Source organism: Phaseolus vulgaris, chromosome 1 (assembly GCF_051622355.1).
Source record: "Phaseolus vulgaris cultivar YP4 chromosome 1, ASM5162235v1, whole genome shotgun sequence".
NCBI lineage: Eukaryota > Viridiplantae > Streptophyta > Magnoliopsida > Fabales > Fabaceae > Phaseolus > Phaseolus vulgaris.
In genome coordinates, this window is record NC_143498.1 from 43,418,863 (window position 1) to 43,434,780 (window position 15,918).

The following is a 15,918-nucleotide window of genomic DNA, read 5'->3' on the forward strand; positions in this document are numbered from 1 at the left end:
CCTAAACGGTCCAATAGAAGACCAACGTTTTAATATAGGATGTTTATACAAAGCAAGCGAAACAAAGTTTATGTTTATCCGCCCCTCAAGTTGGGAATACATGTTTAACATTCCCAGCTTGATACACATATTTTAAAAATAGCGGGAGCAAACAATTTAATGTTGATATTAGGAGTTTGAAGATCAGAAGCTATGGGAAGAAACTTGATAAGACCTCAATTGATTTTCTCTCAAATGATATGACAATCAATCTTTATATGCTTGGTTCGTTTGTTGAAGTCTTGATTGGCAGCATTCTGAATGATAACTTGGTTGTTAGGGTACAATAGAGTTGGTTGGATGAAATCAACATGAAGGTCATGAAAAAGATAAGTGAGTCATTATATTTCAGAGGTAGTAGTAGCAAGGACTCTATATTCGACTTCATAAGAACTCTTGGATATGGTTAGTTGCTTTTTAGACTTCCAAGATATTATAGAATCACCAAGGTAGATAACGAAACCAATAACAAAGTGTTGTGTGAGAGGAAATGTAGCCAAAATTGAATCACTAAAGGCTTTTAGTTGTATAGGTCTTTGTGAACTGAGAAAAATAATATTACGAGAAGCACCTTTAAGGTAATGAATGATGCAAAAATTATTTTTTATTAATTTTTAAAAAAAGTATTTCTTATCTGGGATGACCCGCAGACCCGCGAACCAACCCTTATGTAGGGAAGACTAACAAAATTAGCTCGCATATTCTATGCAGGGCAGGCCTAATGCAGGGTGAACCAGCTCGCATTGTCATCTCTACGCACTCTTGTGAAACGATTGAAGAAATTTATTTCTCCATGATGACAAACAACAACGAAATGAGGAAGGGAAGGGAGAACAACCTTAAGTGGAGAGGAAAATAGAGTATGAAAACTTATTTTATTCATCAAAAAAAAGCAATAAGAAAAATAAAATAATATATATATATATATATACATATATATATATATAATAAAAATCAAATCAACATATAAAAGGAAAATAAAACATACATAAAAAAACAAAAAAAGAGAAAACAAACTAACAGAGACAATAATATCTATATTACTTATTAACAGACTAGACGTTTGTCAACAAGCCAAACGATCTAATGAGCACAAACAACCTAACAAAAGAGTGTCTTCATAAAACCTAAATAGTCTAGAGAACCATCTATATAAAAAAAACAAGTAAAACAATTTTATATTTATCACACAATAACAATAGTTTTTTTTTATAAATATAATGTTTAATATTAAATATAATTTCGTTAAAGTAAAAATAGAAATAAAAGGTGATTTGCTATACGCATGTTAAACTTTATGACAACTTATCAATAAGTAATTGGCCAAGTTAAACTGAATATTTTAAATAAATTTTCGTGTTTAAATTTATAAACGAACTAATATTGTTAAAAAAATCTCACAAAAAAATATAAAAAATCATTTTTTAATAAATATTAGCTATTACCAAAAATGATAAACAGTTATCAATAACAATTTTTTTTAAAAGAATTGCATTGTCAAAGTTTTTTTTTGTTAAACTTCTTAAACTAATAATATTAAAAAATACGTTAAATCTTTGCTGATAATTTTAAAAATAAAAATAAATTAAATTTAAAATTAATATACACATTAATATATAAAATAATAAAAATTAGTATAGCAATTAAGTTTAACTTATTCCTCACTTGATATATTATATTTTTTCATATTAAAAATATAGAATTTAAATTTAACTAAACTTTCACACAATTGGTTTGAAAGAGTAAAATTTGCACTCTTATATATATATATATATATATATATATATATATTTAGAGTATAAAACTAGAAAGAACCAGATAAAACGATATTAAAAATTAAACTTAATTCGAATTCATAATCAATTTTAATAAATTGAAGTTTTCTCCTACCTATTTATCTATATGATCTCACATCTTTAATTAATTTAAATTTGTGAACATAAAATATATTTATCCAATTGCCCCTAGTTATTAGTATATTTGTCCTCGAGTAATCATACGTCTATTGTTTTTTTTTTAATTAACTAACTTAATAATAACTCATTATTAATGCATGAAAATACCACAAAATTTGTCATAACAAGACACATACATGACAAGATAAATAAATATTAAACACATTTTTTTTTCTAATTTCAACCATCCCAAAAAAAATTATATTTGATCCGTTTAAAAAAAAATCTTAACTATGTACTCAATTATTAAACTACCATTTAACTATTCCTCCGTATAGCATTTTTCAAAATTATATTTCTATTTTTCAATGACATTTGACGTATGAAATAGTTGGCTTTAAAATTAAAAGAACCAAATGATTGGTGGACTTGGCTTAGAAAAACGCATGCAAAATGAGAAAGTGAAGGTTCTTTAAAACTTAATTTGAAATAAAATATATAAACTGAAAAAACTTGGATCAAGAGTTATCAACACATCTACATTATCTTACTTTAAAACAAAATATCATATTCTTATATGAAGTTTGAATGCTTATTTCTCTCACACTATAATTGAAGTCTGTACATAATCTTTATCTCCTCCACACATTGAATTATGTGACAGATGAACAAACAGTTTCTCAAAACTCAGTCAGGTATTAATTAAACTGATAAAATCCTTTCAATAATATATGCATTTTTCAACAGCATGATTGAACCAGATATCACAAACTTAACATATTTGACTCTATACATATGTTGATTATCTGTTGACAACTGTACAACCTTAACCAATTTCTGGTTATTTTGAGCCAAATCATCAGACCAAGATTTGTCAAATACAGTCTTGCGTTTTCATGGCATGAATGGAAAAACATAGTTAAAAAGAGAGATATTTCATGAATGATGAGAACCTAGAATGTTGAATAACGAAGTTGATGAATTACTGTGTAAGAAAAGAAGGTTGAAGATAAATATAGAAACAGCGTTGAATAGAAAAGTTAAGGGAAAGCGATTATGGAGGGGGACAAGGAAGAGTCTTACTTAGTAGAAGTGGATGAGAAGTCCTTCTCAAATGGGTTTGGCGATAAGGAGACAAGTTCATAGGTGTCACTTAGATATCTTAGGTGGACAGTGGGACATGTCCTATCTCCACACCCACGGGCCACAAGGTGCAATCCACCACAAATTCTCTTCACTCATATCTCCAACTTTCCAACCCCTTCTCCTCTCTCTCTCTATATATATATCACCATGCTTAGTTCTCAGCATTGGGACCACAACCACAACCACAACCTCACCCTCAACTTCACCATGACAACAGCAACAACTACTGCCATGTTCTCATCACTGAGGGCTTCGAAGCTTCGACCTTGGGGACGCTGTTCCAAGTACATTCGCCAGCAGAGGACCAGGCTTTACATCATTTGGAGATGCACTGTGTTGCTCTTGTGCTGGCATGACTAATTTCATTATCATATCACTGCTTGGTGCCACTGCATGCTTGGGTTTGGGCTTCCAATTTTTGCTGATCGCAGGGTAGCTGGTGATTAATGTGTAAATTAGTATAGATATGGAGAAAAGAAGTCAATGATTCTAAGGTGAAGTGATTGTAAAATCGGCCTCAGGCCCCAGTTTCATTGATTCTACTTTTGACATGACACCCACTTTTTAACATTAACTTGAGTCTTTATAGTAGCAGTGTGTTGCTTTTATAGCCACTTGGCTTCAATTTCTAGAGTTTAACATTATGAATTTATGATCCATCAATGTTTCTGGAAAATATGGCTTCCTTTATATAAATGTTTTAGAACTAGAAGGGGTATCTTCCTATTCTAAGGTAAGATCTCCCATTTCATTTTAAAAATTACTTATTCTTTTATTTTTCCTCTCATCATGTTAAGATTTTTTTTAGCATGGTTATACTTTTATGCTTCGAGAAGCTACCATTTGAGCTATGATAATTATTTTGGTTTTATTTCACAATAAAATGCAACGGATCACTTGTTGCCTTTTGTTGGTTCATTTGGATTTTAAGTGATTGTAATGCTTTCCGTTGTTCACCATGACAAGAAAATGTTTCCACTTGCATTTTTTATTTCCATTTTTTTTAATTTCATGCAATTCTATCTCTTCAATTTTGTGTGTTTGGAATTTGTCTTCTTCTTATTTTTAAAATCTCTTAAATTAAATTTGATACAATATTTATTAGAGATAAAGTAGGTGATAGAAAGGATTCAATAATGATGGAAGATATAATATTTATAGTTGGAGTGGTTCTACCTGAACAATAAATTTTGTTGTTCGTTTGATATTTTTGAGTTGTTGGATACAGTTAATGACTAAAATAGATGTTGGGAAAATTTATTTTGGTGAGTATTCCTTTTTTGAACAAATAATGTAATGTAAGGCAAATAAGGCACACCATATTGTCACACCACTGTACTAACTTCATAGAATAGTAGAGGGATCAATTTTGCAAAAAAAAAGACAAAATTCATGAAATTGAAAAAATTAATTTAACTGTAATTTGATCATAAAACATAAATAACAGGGCAAAAAATTTAATCCGACCTAATTTTGAATACAATTTTCATTCTTATTTATTTCAGTGCATATATAATTGAGTTGAATATAAAGTATTTGAAGAATTTGTGGTGCAAGTTATTTACATCCACGCAGAAAAAGTGGAATTAAAGTGACATTCCACAGTGGCAAAAGGCAATCACACGTTGAACTTGCCATAAAAAATAAAGAATATAAATTCTTAGGCTATGATTCTAATGTGATGCGTGGTGACGTGAGTACCGTTAAAATGTAGAACAAAATCTTGCACAGTGTAAAGATGTTAAGTATTGAATCGAATTGAATCCCTTTTTATGTTAGACATTTTTCGTCTAAAAGAAGACAACATAGTGTTTGGTCGCAATCTCAGCACTGCAACATTAGTAAATATGGAAGGGAAGGAAATAGTAATAAACAGTGCCTTCAAAAATAAACAAAATTATATTTATCAAATTATTTTTATACTTTCATGTATTTAACTATTACAGTAATTGATTTATAGTTTACTAATGATGGAAAAATAAATATAAAAGAATAAATTCTGAACACTAATGATGTGGGATTGGACTAGGATGCATAGGTTGATGAGAAGTTTGTGGAAAGAAAGTCCAAAACTCAGAACAGTTGAACGACAAAGTCGTTTTTGGGGAGATTGAAAATGTGCACCTTTTAATAAATATAAGAGGAGTGTAGGAAAACTTGCTCTAAGCAGAGAAAAAGATTTGAAAGGTAAGGCTACTTGTATACAACAGTTCACGTGAACAGAAAGCGACACAACAATTTTCTTCTAATAAATGAAGAGACAGCCAAAGCCAAGATACTGCATTATGTCTGTTAAGAGAAACAACCATTTTTCATACATTTTCTTTTCCCACCATAATCATCATCTTTCTCATGCTATATCTCACTCCACCTTAATCATCATCACCAGCATTTAAGTGATACACCAATTTGAGCTCACATTGAAAGGAACGCAGAGGCAAGAAGTGTGATTAATTCATACAAAATTGCTAAGAAAACAAAAGTGTCAAAGATAATAATTTATTTTTGAGAAGTACTATTGGACCTACATGTTCATAAAAAGACTTCCAACAAAAACAAAATGTATGAGTATGACCAACATCTCCTTGCTGAGTTATGCCATCAAACACAACCATGGCCACACAACTGTATACAGGAAGATGGGTGGTCTGATTTAAAAGATCTTCAAATGATATTCTTCTTAAATTCACAAACTTCGTCAAACTTTCGCTTGATTGCTTAATTCCCCTAGGAAAAACAACATTATTTCAATACAAAATATCTAAATATTTACATTATATGATAGTGCAAGTGCTATAACTGTAACCAGAACTGTATCAATGGAAGCATCTAGCATAAAAGCTTCACGTGCATGGATATATTTACACTTCACAAATTTTTTAAACTCACTTTTAAAATACCATTTCCAAATGCAAACCCATTTCTAAAGTTATTTTTAAAAAAATATTAATTCTTTCAAAAATTCTACCATACTTGTCATCTTTCCATTCCAACTTTAGAGATAGAAATTATAAACCTGATTTTGAGTTACTGCAGGCTTGTGACCTGTCAACTTTCGGCCAGAAGGAACCCGTGCCACAGATGTAGCAGCTGCTACAGCAGCCACACGTATTCTGCCAAATTCATCATGCATTCGTTATTCTTATATTCAGTAACCACTTAAAAGCTATGGGAAATTGAGATGAAGAAAAATAAACTATAAAGTTTATGTCACCTTCTATGTACATCTATATACACATCAGTCTCGTCCACAATTTCTTCCTGCAAGGATGAAAATTATTAGAAAAATTTTTCATTCTAAGGAAAACGAATTGTACTTTGTTTTTGATGCACCAATAATGCACAACAATCCCATGTAACTAAGGTAATCTTAAAGGGGCGATAATAAAAGTGGAGGCCACCTGAAGGAGTTCTTCAAACACGTCCTCCAAGGTAATGATGCCAATAACTTCTTCCCCATCGTCAACATTATCAAGAGAGTGGTGGGCACCATTTGTTGCAGTGACATCCTTCTGAAATTGTTGGTCTGTAGCATGGTTGGAGAGTTTGTCAATATTGACAACCTTTTCTGATTTCTCGCAAAACCTGGCTAGTAATGGCATACTTAGTTGAGAACTATGCTTCATGACTTCTTTATCCTTGGATTTGTCAATGTTACCAGTTGCCAGAGGGTACTTTGTCTCTCGTGTAACCTTGACTACGGCTGCCATATGACTGCTTCCTTTTTGAAACTCATTGAGGATATCATATAGAGGCATATCTCCTGGAACTCTGGATTAATAATGAACAATAGTTCAGTTGAAGGAATGTGTTTTAGATACACGAAATATAAGGTCACCATTGGTCAAACCTAGGAATTCTCCGGATAGAAACAGCACTCACTGGGGTCTCTGTTTCAGCTCTTATAGTAAGAAGGTTTTTTACCTACAAATTCAGTGGTAAATTACTTAGCAGTTAGTTCCAGAAAAACCTTTTTTAAGCATTTTCACTATATGTAAAAACTCACTAGTAAGAGGCCAATTATATTTTTGGGGTTTCCACTGTATACAGGAACACGACTATGGCCTCGTGAAAGAATTTTCCCAATTGCTTCCCTGTGATTAAGCAGAATAAATATCTTACTTCAGCACTAAATATATGTAGGCCAAATGACAGGTAATGGGGCATAAGAAGGAAAGGTAAATAGGTGACCTTTGTCCCCTTATTTTTGGGAATGTTGTCCAAAGAAATCAATTACCTTAACTTATTCAAAGAATGGTTCACTAGAGGTTAACCAGTCTTTCAATTGAAAAATAATCTCACACTAACTACTCTGCTAAAAAGGATAGCCTTTTATTTATCAGTTCAAGCAATGCATTTATGAAATACAAATATATATCATATGCATAAGCAAATCAAGTGATGAACATAGCACTTGGGACTTAAGCGTAGGAATTAACTGAATATCTGAATTACTACTTATTAATGTTAATTTTAACATCATCAATTAAGTAATATAAACCTTCTTGTAATATAATACATAAAATAATTAGTCAATGCATACATTCAAAATTGTAGGGAAATTAAAAATTAAAAAAGGACCCAAGGGAGAAATGAAATGCAGTGCAATGCATTTGATGAAGTTCCATTTTATTGTATCCTATTTTAAACAACCAAACAATGGAACATAATATCATTCCATTTCCTTTCACTTCATACCATCCCTTCTCATCAATTCAAACATAGCCATTGGTATTAGCGGTCAATTACATTATGTTCACTATATATGAGTGTGTGCGTAATTATTAGTTAATAACAAAGAAAAAGAATGAGATAATATATTTCTGACAACTGATAAATTTCTGTGCGGACAGGAGAGCTGCAACATATATTGCGTTTACAAACTCATTGATACGACATACTCTGCTACTTCAATGTCAATCATGGGTAAAGAAAAAGAATGAGATAATATTCACATATATAATTCAAATACACGAGTTCAGTTTAATAATAGACTGATAAAGTAAGGTAAATCTGGGTTGGGCAAGTGACATCAAGTAATCCGCATTCCACAATACTTTGGTTAGAAATAATTATGCCTTCTGAGATTGATACATCGATCTCAACAGAAAAGCTTATAGAAAAAAACTCACCAGTCCAATTTGGAAGCCACATCCAAGGAAAATGTAGATTCAATTGGTGTCATGGCCTCCTCAGCAGTCTGCATAAGGATGGAGAAATGTTTTCTATTATAAGATCAAGCCAATATAATAGATATATCTGGATTTTAAATTTATCTTGAAACTGAAACAGAGGATTGGCCTGAGAGTGGGAAAATTATAACACATCCATACACAGCTATTACTGGGATTGTTATCATCAAACAAAAAAGAGAACCCCTTTTCAGAACATGCCCAGTAGCTAAACAAGGAACTGGCATGGATGATGAAGCAAGTACTATATATACACATGTAGATTTTAAATTCGAAAAGTCAAATGACAGTTACTTCTTTACCAAAATAACATGCCCTCCTAACTTAAGTACTAATGATAGTCTTATTCTACAGCTTCAAATACAGAGCCAAAACATCATACATTTAGGGGCATAAATAGTCACATTGGCACAGTATATTTTACTTTTCCTGGTATATCAGAAGCAAATTTCACGACATTCATATATTCTGATGTAGGGAGCCATTAAAGCAAATGACAACTGTTAAACTCTGTTACATATAGATGGCAAGAGATAGAACTATCAGGATGCCTTTCTCCAAACCAACAGTAGCTACCTTCTCCGTGAGATCTAGTGCTCCGCTGATAATTGTTGCTTCATCATGAGTGAGTTCACCTCCCTTACCAGCCTTAAATGATCAAGAAAATGAAGTTAAGGGACACAGAAGAGTAATTGAAGAAAATGAAAATTTATCATGGAGAAATGATCAGCATTCCTTATAAAATGTATCAAAGTGGTTTTTTTAACATAGTAACAAATTAAAAAGCTATTAATAGAAAATATTTTCACGAAAATCCAGTGACTCCTCAATTTGAACAGGAAGCTATAAAAAATGGTCATAATTCAAACAGATTACCTCTTGGCTATGGATTGAAACAAGGGCTTTCAGCTGTGCTCTCCTAAATAATGCATGATTATGTCCAAGTAAAACATCCAGAACCTGGAAGCATAAATGTAAAGATCTACAAAAGCCACAATTTGTTTTAAATAAAAATGTCCGCTATTATGGACTATATAGCAGATGCCTTCAGAAAAAAATAAAACAGCTTAATATGACTACTGAATGGTTCAACCTTAGATAACCTGATCCAAATTGTCAAAACATGGCCCTTTTACTATAGGGCATAAGGTTACTAGCAATTAGGAAAACTTAAAGAAAAATATATTTGAGCATATCACTTCATAATCAGAGTCATAAAAACAATAAGCAACATTGTAATGGATGGGTGAAGTTGTATATCACCTTTGCAGTATATTGGGGCTTGGAGAATGATATGATTAGCATATAATTTATTCAATTAAAATTAGAATTTAGACAAGCATAGGCCTTACCTTTCCAATAGGATAAGCAATTGGATAACAGATGATCATCAGAACACGTACAAGCCCCACAAAATTAGCACCAACATACAGCCCATATCTTGTGCATATAGCTTGTGGGATAACCTAAGCCAAAGTAGCATTGTAACAACAGTCAGTGTAATGTTCTGCTGAAATCCTTGTGTATGATGCAAGCACACCGGATTGGAAAAACATTGTACCTCTCCAAAAGATAGAACAAAAGTCACAGATAACAGTACTGCTACAAACGGATGAAAAATTTTGTCAAGGTAAATTGGAAGTGCCTGCAAAATCGAAACGGCAGGAAAGGAAACACAAAAATGAAGGATCCACCAATAATCATTAGTTGTTATAACATCAGCTACCCAAAAAGCAATCTTAACATATTTTATTTGTTCTATGATATCTATTTTACATTGGCCTTTTTAGGTCTTTTCTCTTTTGGGATCATCATTCTTGTTGACCAAGGGGAATAGAGGTGCCATCAGTTTCAAATTGACTACACTATAAACTTGTTCAATGTAGTGAGCATATATTTATATTTCTTTGAGAAGATCAAGATGTGTAAAGATTTTTACAAATTAATTATAGGTTTATTCTAAAACTGATCCAAAATCTCAGAACAGAGATTTCTCTCTGTTTCTTACCCTATGTTCTCACTTCTTTATCTTTTGTTTTTTTGTAGGAATTTTACAGAGAAATATAATGACTTTGACTTTGTTAAACAAGAGATGATTCTGTAGAAAAGTTACAATCTTGTTTAAATAATTGCCCTTGTATAATTTACAAGCAGTGTGGGTGTAAACTTTGAACACCAAACTGAAGTGAAAATGAAATCCCTAGAATTCTCCAATGAGGATATAAGCCAGCAAAACATGTCTGATTTCTAAATTTAAGGTACCGTACAATATCACCCTTTTTGCATTTTGGTTACTGAAAGAATCGACAATTGTTGGTTGGTGGTTGGTTGGCTAGTTGGATGGTTGGTTGAATTAAACTATCAAATTAAACCCTCTGAAGCAAAGGGCGACAATTAAAATGTTCAGGCAATACAATTTCTTCAACAAAACAATCAGGATAAAAAAATTTACCATATGAACATATTCACTTCCGCTAACATTGCCGTTGATCAGTAAGAACCTCATTATACAGGGTAATCAGATAGCAATTTTTTTAATATTAAAAAAGCAAACCCATTTCATAAAGGATTAGAATTCCCAAGGACCAAGTTGCAAATACCTCCATGGCACAAGCGTTACAAAGAAGCAAGGTGACAAGCAGCTGATGCTGCTTCTGAACAACCGGGAAAATAGCAGCTGCAAGTGTGAACCAAAAGTCAAAGACGAAAAAAACAAAACAACGAGGTTAGCATAGTATAATATTTGGTTGAGAATGTTAGGTAGGGTGGTACCAGCTTGTTTCTTCTCGGTGGAGGAACCACTCCGCCGGAGAATCTCAAGGTCAACGAGACCCAGAGACATTAATCCAAGAGTGAGACCAGACATGATCCCAGCGAAGAGAACAAGCAAGCAAGAAATTCCAGCATAAAGGAACCACCAGGGAGTCCCAAATGGAATATCCTCAGAATCGTACATGAAATTCTCAGGTGGGAACACCCTCATGCCCAGACTCAGCGCATGCAACATGCTCTGTTGCTTACACTTGAGGAAAGCGAGAAAAGTTACAACAATCCACACTTCCCTCTAATGTAGCGAAGAAACAAAACACAAAACACGCAGTGACGATGATAATAATAATAATAATATTCAATTCTATATCATTTTGATTGTGTCATTTGTTACGTAAATAGAATATGTCGTTAGCTGTGGTTACTGTAACTTAGCTACGTTTTTATTGTGTTGGGCCCAGCCCGAGTTTACTGTGAAATAATTACCCTTCTTGTGGTCCTTTATCTGTGCTCACTGTTCCTTGCCAATTAGTTACTACACCTTATCAAATTTCAACCTGCTCCCAACTTCCATATCAAATCATAAAAATAAAAGAAGTACGACAAACATACATTCCTACCCTCTTTTATGTTTTCAATTCTTCTTTTCATAACTATTTTTTCATTTTGGAATTACTTTTCTGAAATGAGATTTTTATTTTTTAATTCTATTCCATTTTTTATTATTTTTGGAACACAATAATCTATTCTGGATTTCTTTTTCCAAAATATATTTTTCCAATTTCAACTTTTCATTTTCAGAATGAAGGGCATTTTTGAAAATTTTAATGTGTGTAGAGTGCAAGTTCAAAAAGGTTGGGTGTAAGAAGAATTTTCCCTGTAACTTAGGTGTTTTTTTATTGTATTGGGCCCAGACTGAGTTTATTGTGGATTCGATATCTAAAAGTTTATGAATTAATCCTTGCATGTAAAATTTTACAAATAATCTCTCGTTACATTAATCAGGTTTACATATGTGTAACATATTTTTTATTTGATGTTTTATATGTACGGATCAAGAATATGATATATATATACAGATCAAATTAAAAATATATTATACACATGAAAACCTATTTAATATATTTTTATGTATAAAAATTAAATTGATAATTTATTTTGCAGGATCAAATTATTAGATTAACCTTGAATGAGGTAAAGTAGGTTGCTACTTTCCAAAGTCCACACCTTTTAAATGTGATTTGTTAAGGAGTATTTATTATTTTAGAAATAGTGCCAATCAATAAATATATATTTTAGAAAGTCACTACAAAAAATATTAGCATTACCTATAGATATTACCTATAAATTTTGAATTCATAAGTAAAATTAGTATTATTATATGAATTCGTAGGTAAATTCAGCATTATCTACAAATATTTGTTCGTAGATAAATTTAACATTATATACAAATTTTATCCACATATCTATATTAAAAAATAAATTCAATATTATTATTAATATAAATATTTTTATTAACAATATTAATAATATTAAAAATATAAATAATCTTAATAGTTTTAAATTTTTAATAATATTAATCATATTAATTATATATAATATTAAAAATATTATTTATATATATGAATAATTATAAAATCACAACTAATATTCATAAATAATAATAATTATAACTAATAGATATGTATACTATTAAGATTATAAAACTAATAATATGAATAATATTAAATGTATTAATAATATTAATGATATTAATAATTTTAGTAATAATAACATAAATAATATTATTAATATTATTTATAGTTTTAATACTATTAATAATATGAACAAAATTAATAATATTAGTAATAATAATAAACCTGTAGACTGAAATTGGTGGGTAATTCCTATTTCTATTACCCACAAATCTCAGTTTGTAGGTAATTTACATACAAACGATGTGTTCGTGGGTAAAAGAGAAAGGAGTTACCCACCAACTACAGTCCGTAAGTAATTTATCTAGGAACAATGTATTCGTGGGTACGAAAAACATGAATTATTTATATATATATATATATATGAATAACTATAAAATCATAACTAATATTTATAAATAAATAGTAATAATAATTAATAATTTTTTTTATAAATTAATAATATTAAATAATATTAATAATATTAAATAATATTAATAATATTTAACAATACTTAATAATATTTAATAAGATTTATTAATATTTAATAATATTTAATAATGTTTACTTATAGAATATTTTGCAGGTGTCCCATAACTTAATCGAACAACTTAGAGATTTTATTGCAAACACTTCGAAAGAAAGACAACTCATCCTCAATAAGAACATCAGCAATTTGCTTACTAAAACAAATGAAATACTTTAATTTTATTTGGAAATAAATGATAAATATCTAAGTGTTACATATATGCACCCACCTCGATCAAATGTGCTCATAACTTGAACCCCTTTATGAAATTGATGACAAAATACCAAAATGTTATGAAAACATCTTCAAAAATGATTTGTGTGTGGGTGGGTGGGTGTGAGTGTGTGCATGTGGGTGCGTGGGTGTGGGTGCGTGGGTGTGGGTGAGTGGGTGCGTGGGTGTGGGTGTGTGCATGTGAGTGTCATCCTCAATAAGAACATCACCAATTTGCTTACTAAAACAAATGAAATACTTTAATTTTATTTGGAAATAAATGACAAATATCTAAGTGTTACTTATATGCACCCACCTCGATTAAATGTGCTCATATCTTGAACCCCTTTATGAAATTGATGACAAAATACCAAATTATTAATACCAAAATGTTATGAAAACATCTTCAAAAATGATTTGTGTGTGTGCATGTGGGTGCGTGGGTGTGGGTGTGTGGGTGGGTGGGTTAGGTGTGTGGATGTGTGTGTGCCTGTGTGAATTAATCTTATTTTTAGTTTATGTTGTCCAATAGCACATGATACATATGTCAACAAACTTTATTAAAATATATTTTGATAGAATATTGAAAAGTGAATTTAAAGTTAACTCATCTTTACAAAATCAACTTATAAGGTAAAAGTTGTCATAATTTATATATTATAAATTGATCTTATTTTTCAATAAATATAAGATTTTTAACACTCTTTTTCTCCAACTTGTCAATCAACTGAAAAAAAAATAGTGGATTGATCGACAAATTAAAAAAAGACTGAAGAAATAAAAAAATAAATATGAATAAGTTAAAGAAATGAAGAATAAATATAATATCTATCTTTTTCTATCATTTTTACAGTCCCATGTCATGTTTTTCTTTATCATTTTTATTTATAAAAAAAATTATAAATTTATTAATTTTTTTTACATTATTAAGATATAACTAACATTTTTATATGAATAAGTAATCCAGAAGTACCAATTCCTTTTTCAAAAAATTAAAAGGTGCTGAAAAATAATACACTATTAGATTTGTAGCTTGCGTAAACTTGTAGATACACACACTATTACACATACAAAAAATCACATTTTGTTTTGTACCATTGGATTTACCTTTCTCTATATATACATGTGGTTTTGCACCATTTTCATTTCCCACAAATTATCATGCAATCAAATGTCTATATACGCATAGAAATCCTGATATACATATAGTTTATGACCACATTTCTTTGTGAAAGACACTAGGAATATATACAAGACTTTTTGTCACCCCTCATAAATTCTGCATGTTCATTGTTCATGCATATTATGACAAGCACCATTTAAGAGTAAGTATTAAAAAAATTGTTCAGGAAGAAGGTAGGTGTTTAATTGGAGTAGAACCATTGTCCTGTCACCTACAAACTCCATCACACAAAGGACATGAGAGACTTGAAACCAACTTGAAACAAGGACGACACTCTTGGAGAACAATTTTATAATAGCAACGCCATTAGAAACAAGCATGAAAGATCCTGGGAACACGCAAGTATATAAGCAGCTTCCTAGAGGTGATATCATATCACATGAACATTCAAAAAGAGAAAAGAACATCATGGAGATTTTGAACCTAATAACAGTGGCTTTGGCATTGCTAGCATTAGTGCCAAAGATGGAGAGCCATATAAGGCCCCCACTCATTCCTGTATCAAAGGCTCCACGTCCTCTTTGTGCATCACAATTTGCACTGGTGAACTATGCATGTTCCAGGTTGCCTTTCAGCCCTGGAGTGCAACCAGATTCTCCTCCATCCCCAGATGAGGAAGAAGGTCACGGAGAAAGGCACCAAAATCACACTCACAGACATGGCCACAGACATGGACACAGTCACAGGCACCACCAGACCCCTGAGGAAAACAACTGTTGCCGGTGGGCCAAGGAAGTCGACAGCCAATGTGTGTGTGAAATTCTGGTTCACTTGCCACCCTTCCTTATCAGACCTGTGCATCAGTACACACTCAACATTGGAGATGCGTGTGACGTCACTTACTCTTGCGGTGCACCAATCTGAGTCATTGTCACTTTAATTCTCTCAAATCTTGTCTTGTCTTGTGTTCAGTTTTTAAGGATTTGACATTATATTTATCGTTTCTGGTTTCTAGTTTTACTATGTAGCTGCAGTTTCGTCTTTACTGAGACATCAATCGGATACTATGGTTTGGTTAATTATTATTTCTATAACACTCTTTATTTTCCAGAGTCATGTGTTATAAATATGAATAGAAAATATTACTCTGTTTTTACTATTTTTTAGACTTCTATTGTTTGTGAAAGGGATAAAATGGGACAAAATATATGAAATGCGAAAAGTAAAAATTGAATATAATTAAATACAATGTTAGAAAAGTCATACATGCGTGTGTTCCAAAAGAAATTAACTTTTTAATAAGATTTAATATTACAAGGACATGTATTATGCTCAAATT

The 15,918-nt window shown here is 31.2% G+C and overlaps 3 protein-coding genes across 4 annotated transcripts; 2 read left to right on the top strand and 1 right to left on the bottom strand.

The window, feature by feature from the left end:
- The first annotated feature begins 3,229 nt into the window (after nt 1-3,229).
- LOC137814196 (small polypeptide DEVIL 14) lies at nt 3,230-3,654 on the top strand. Its single transcript, XM_068616789.2, has one exon. It carries the CDS (start codon nt 3,288-3,290, stop codon nt 3,438-3,440), a length of 153 nt encoding a protein of 50 aa, XP_068472890.2. The 5' UTR covers nt 3,230-3,287; the 3' UTR covers nt 3,441-3,654.
- Nucleotides 3,655-5,309: 1,655 nt separating this feature from the next.
- LOC137814197 (DUF21 domain-containing protein At4g14240) lies at nt 5,310-11,421 on the bottom strand. 2 transcript variants are annotated; one of them, XM_068616790.2, is made up of 13 exons: nt 11,045-11,421; nt 10,873-10,949; nt 9,834-9,917; nt 9,625-9,738; nt 9,149-9,232; nt 8,849-8,920; nt 8,213-8,280; nt 7,087-7,174; nt 6,931-7,004; nt 6,482-6,851; nt 6,295-6,341; nt 6,097-6,193; nt 5,310-5,807 (listed from the first exon to the last, which is right to left on the bottom strand). In XM_068616790.2, the coding sequence occupies exons 1-13, from the start codon at nt 11,277-11,279 to the stop codon at nt 5,799-5,801; spliced, it is 1,419 nt and encodes a 472-aa protein (XP_068472891.1). In that variant the 5' UTR covers nt 11,280-11,421; the 3' UTR covers nt 5,310-5,798. The 2 variants fall into 2 exon arrangements, with proteins under 2 accessions (XP_068472891.1, XP_090159129.1); XM_090303003.1 differs by having other exon boundaries at nt 9,149-9,254; nt 11,045-11,337.
- Nucleotides 11,422-15,002: 3,581 nt separating this feature from the next.
- On the top strand, nt 15,003-15,658 carry LOC137816029 (uncharacterized). Its single transcript, XM_068619131.2, has one exon. The coding sequence runs from the start codon at nt 15,048-15,050 to the stop codon at nt 15,501-15,503; it is 456 nt and encodes a 151-aa protein (XP_068475232.2). The 5' UTR covers nt 15,003-15,047; the 3' UTR covers nt 15,504-15,658.
- The last annotated feature ends 260 nt before the right edge of the window (nt 15,659-15,918 follow it).

Coding starts and splice junctions, on each gene's coding strand:
- LOC137814196 (XM_068616789.2), top strand. CDS start 3,288: ATGACAACAGCAACAACTACTGCCATGTTCTCATCACTGAGGGCTTCG.
- LOC137814197 (XM_068616790.2), bottom strand. CDS start 11,279: ATGTTGCATGCGCTGAGTCTGGGCATGAGGGTGTTCCCACCTGAGAAT. Junction 7,005..7,086: donor ATATAATTGGCCTCTTACTA/GTGAGTTTTTAC, acceptor CTGAATTTGTAG/GTAAAAAACCTTCTTACTAT. Junction 6,342..6,481: donor TGTTTGAAGAACTCCTTCAG/GTGGCCTCCACT, acceptor TCATCCTTGCAG/GAAGAAATTGTGGACGAGAC.
- LOC137816029 (XM_068619131.2), top strand. CDS start 15,048: ATGGAGATTTTGAACCTAATAACAGTGGCTTTGGCATTGCTAGCATTA.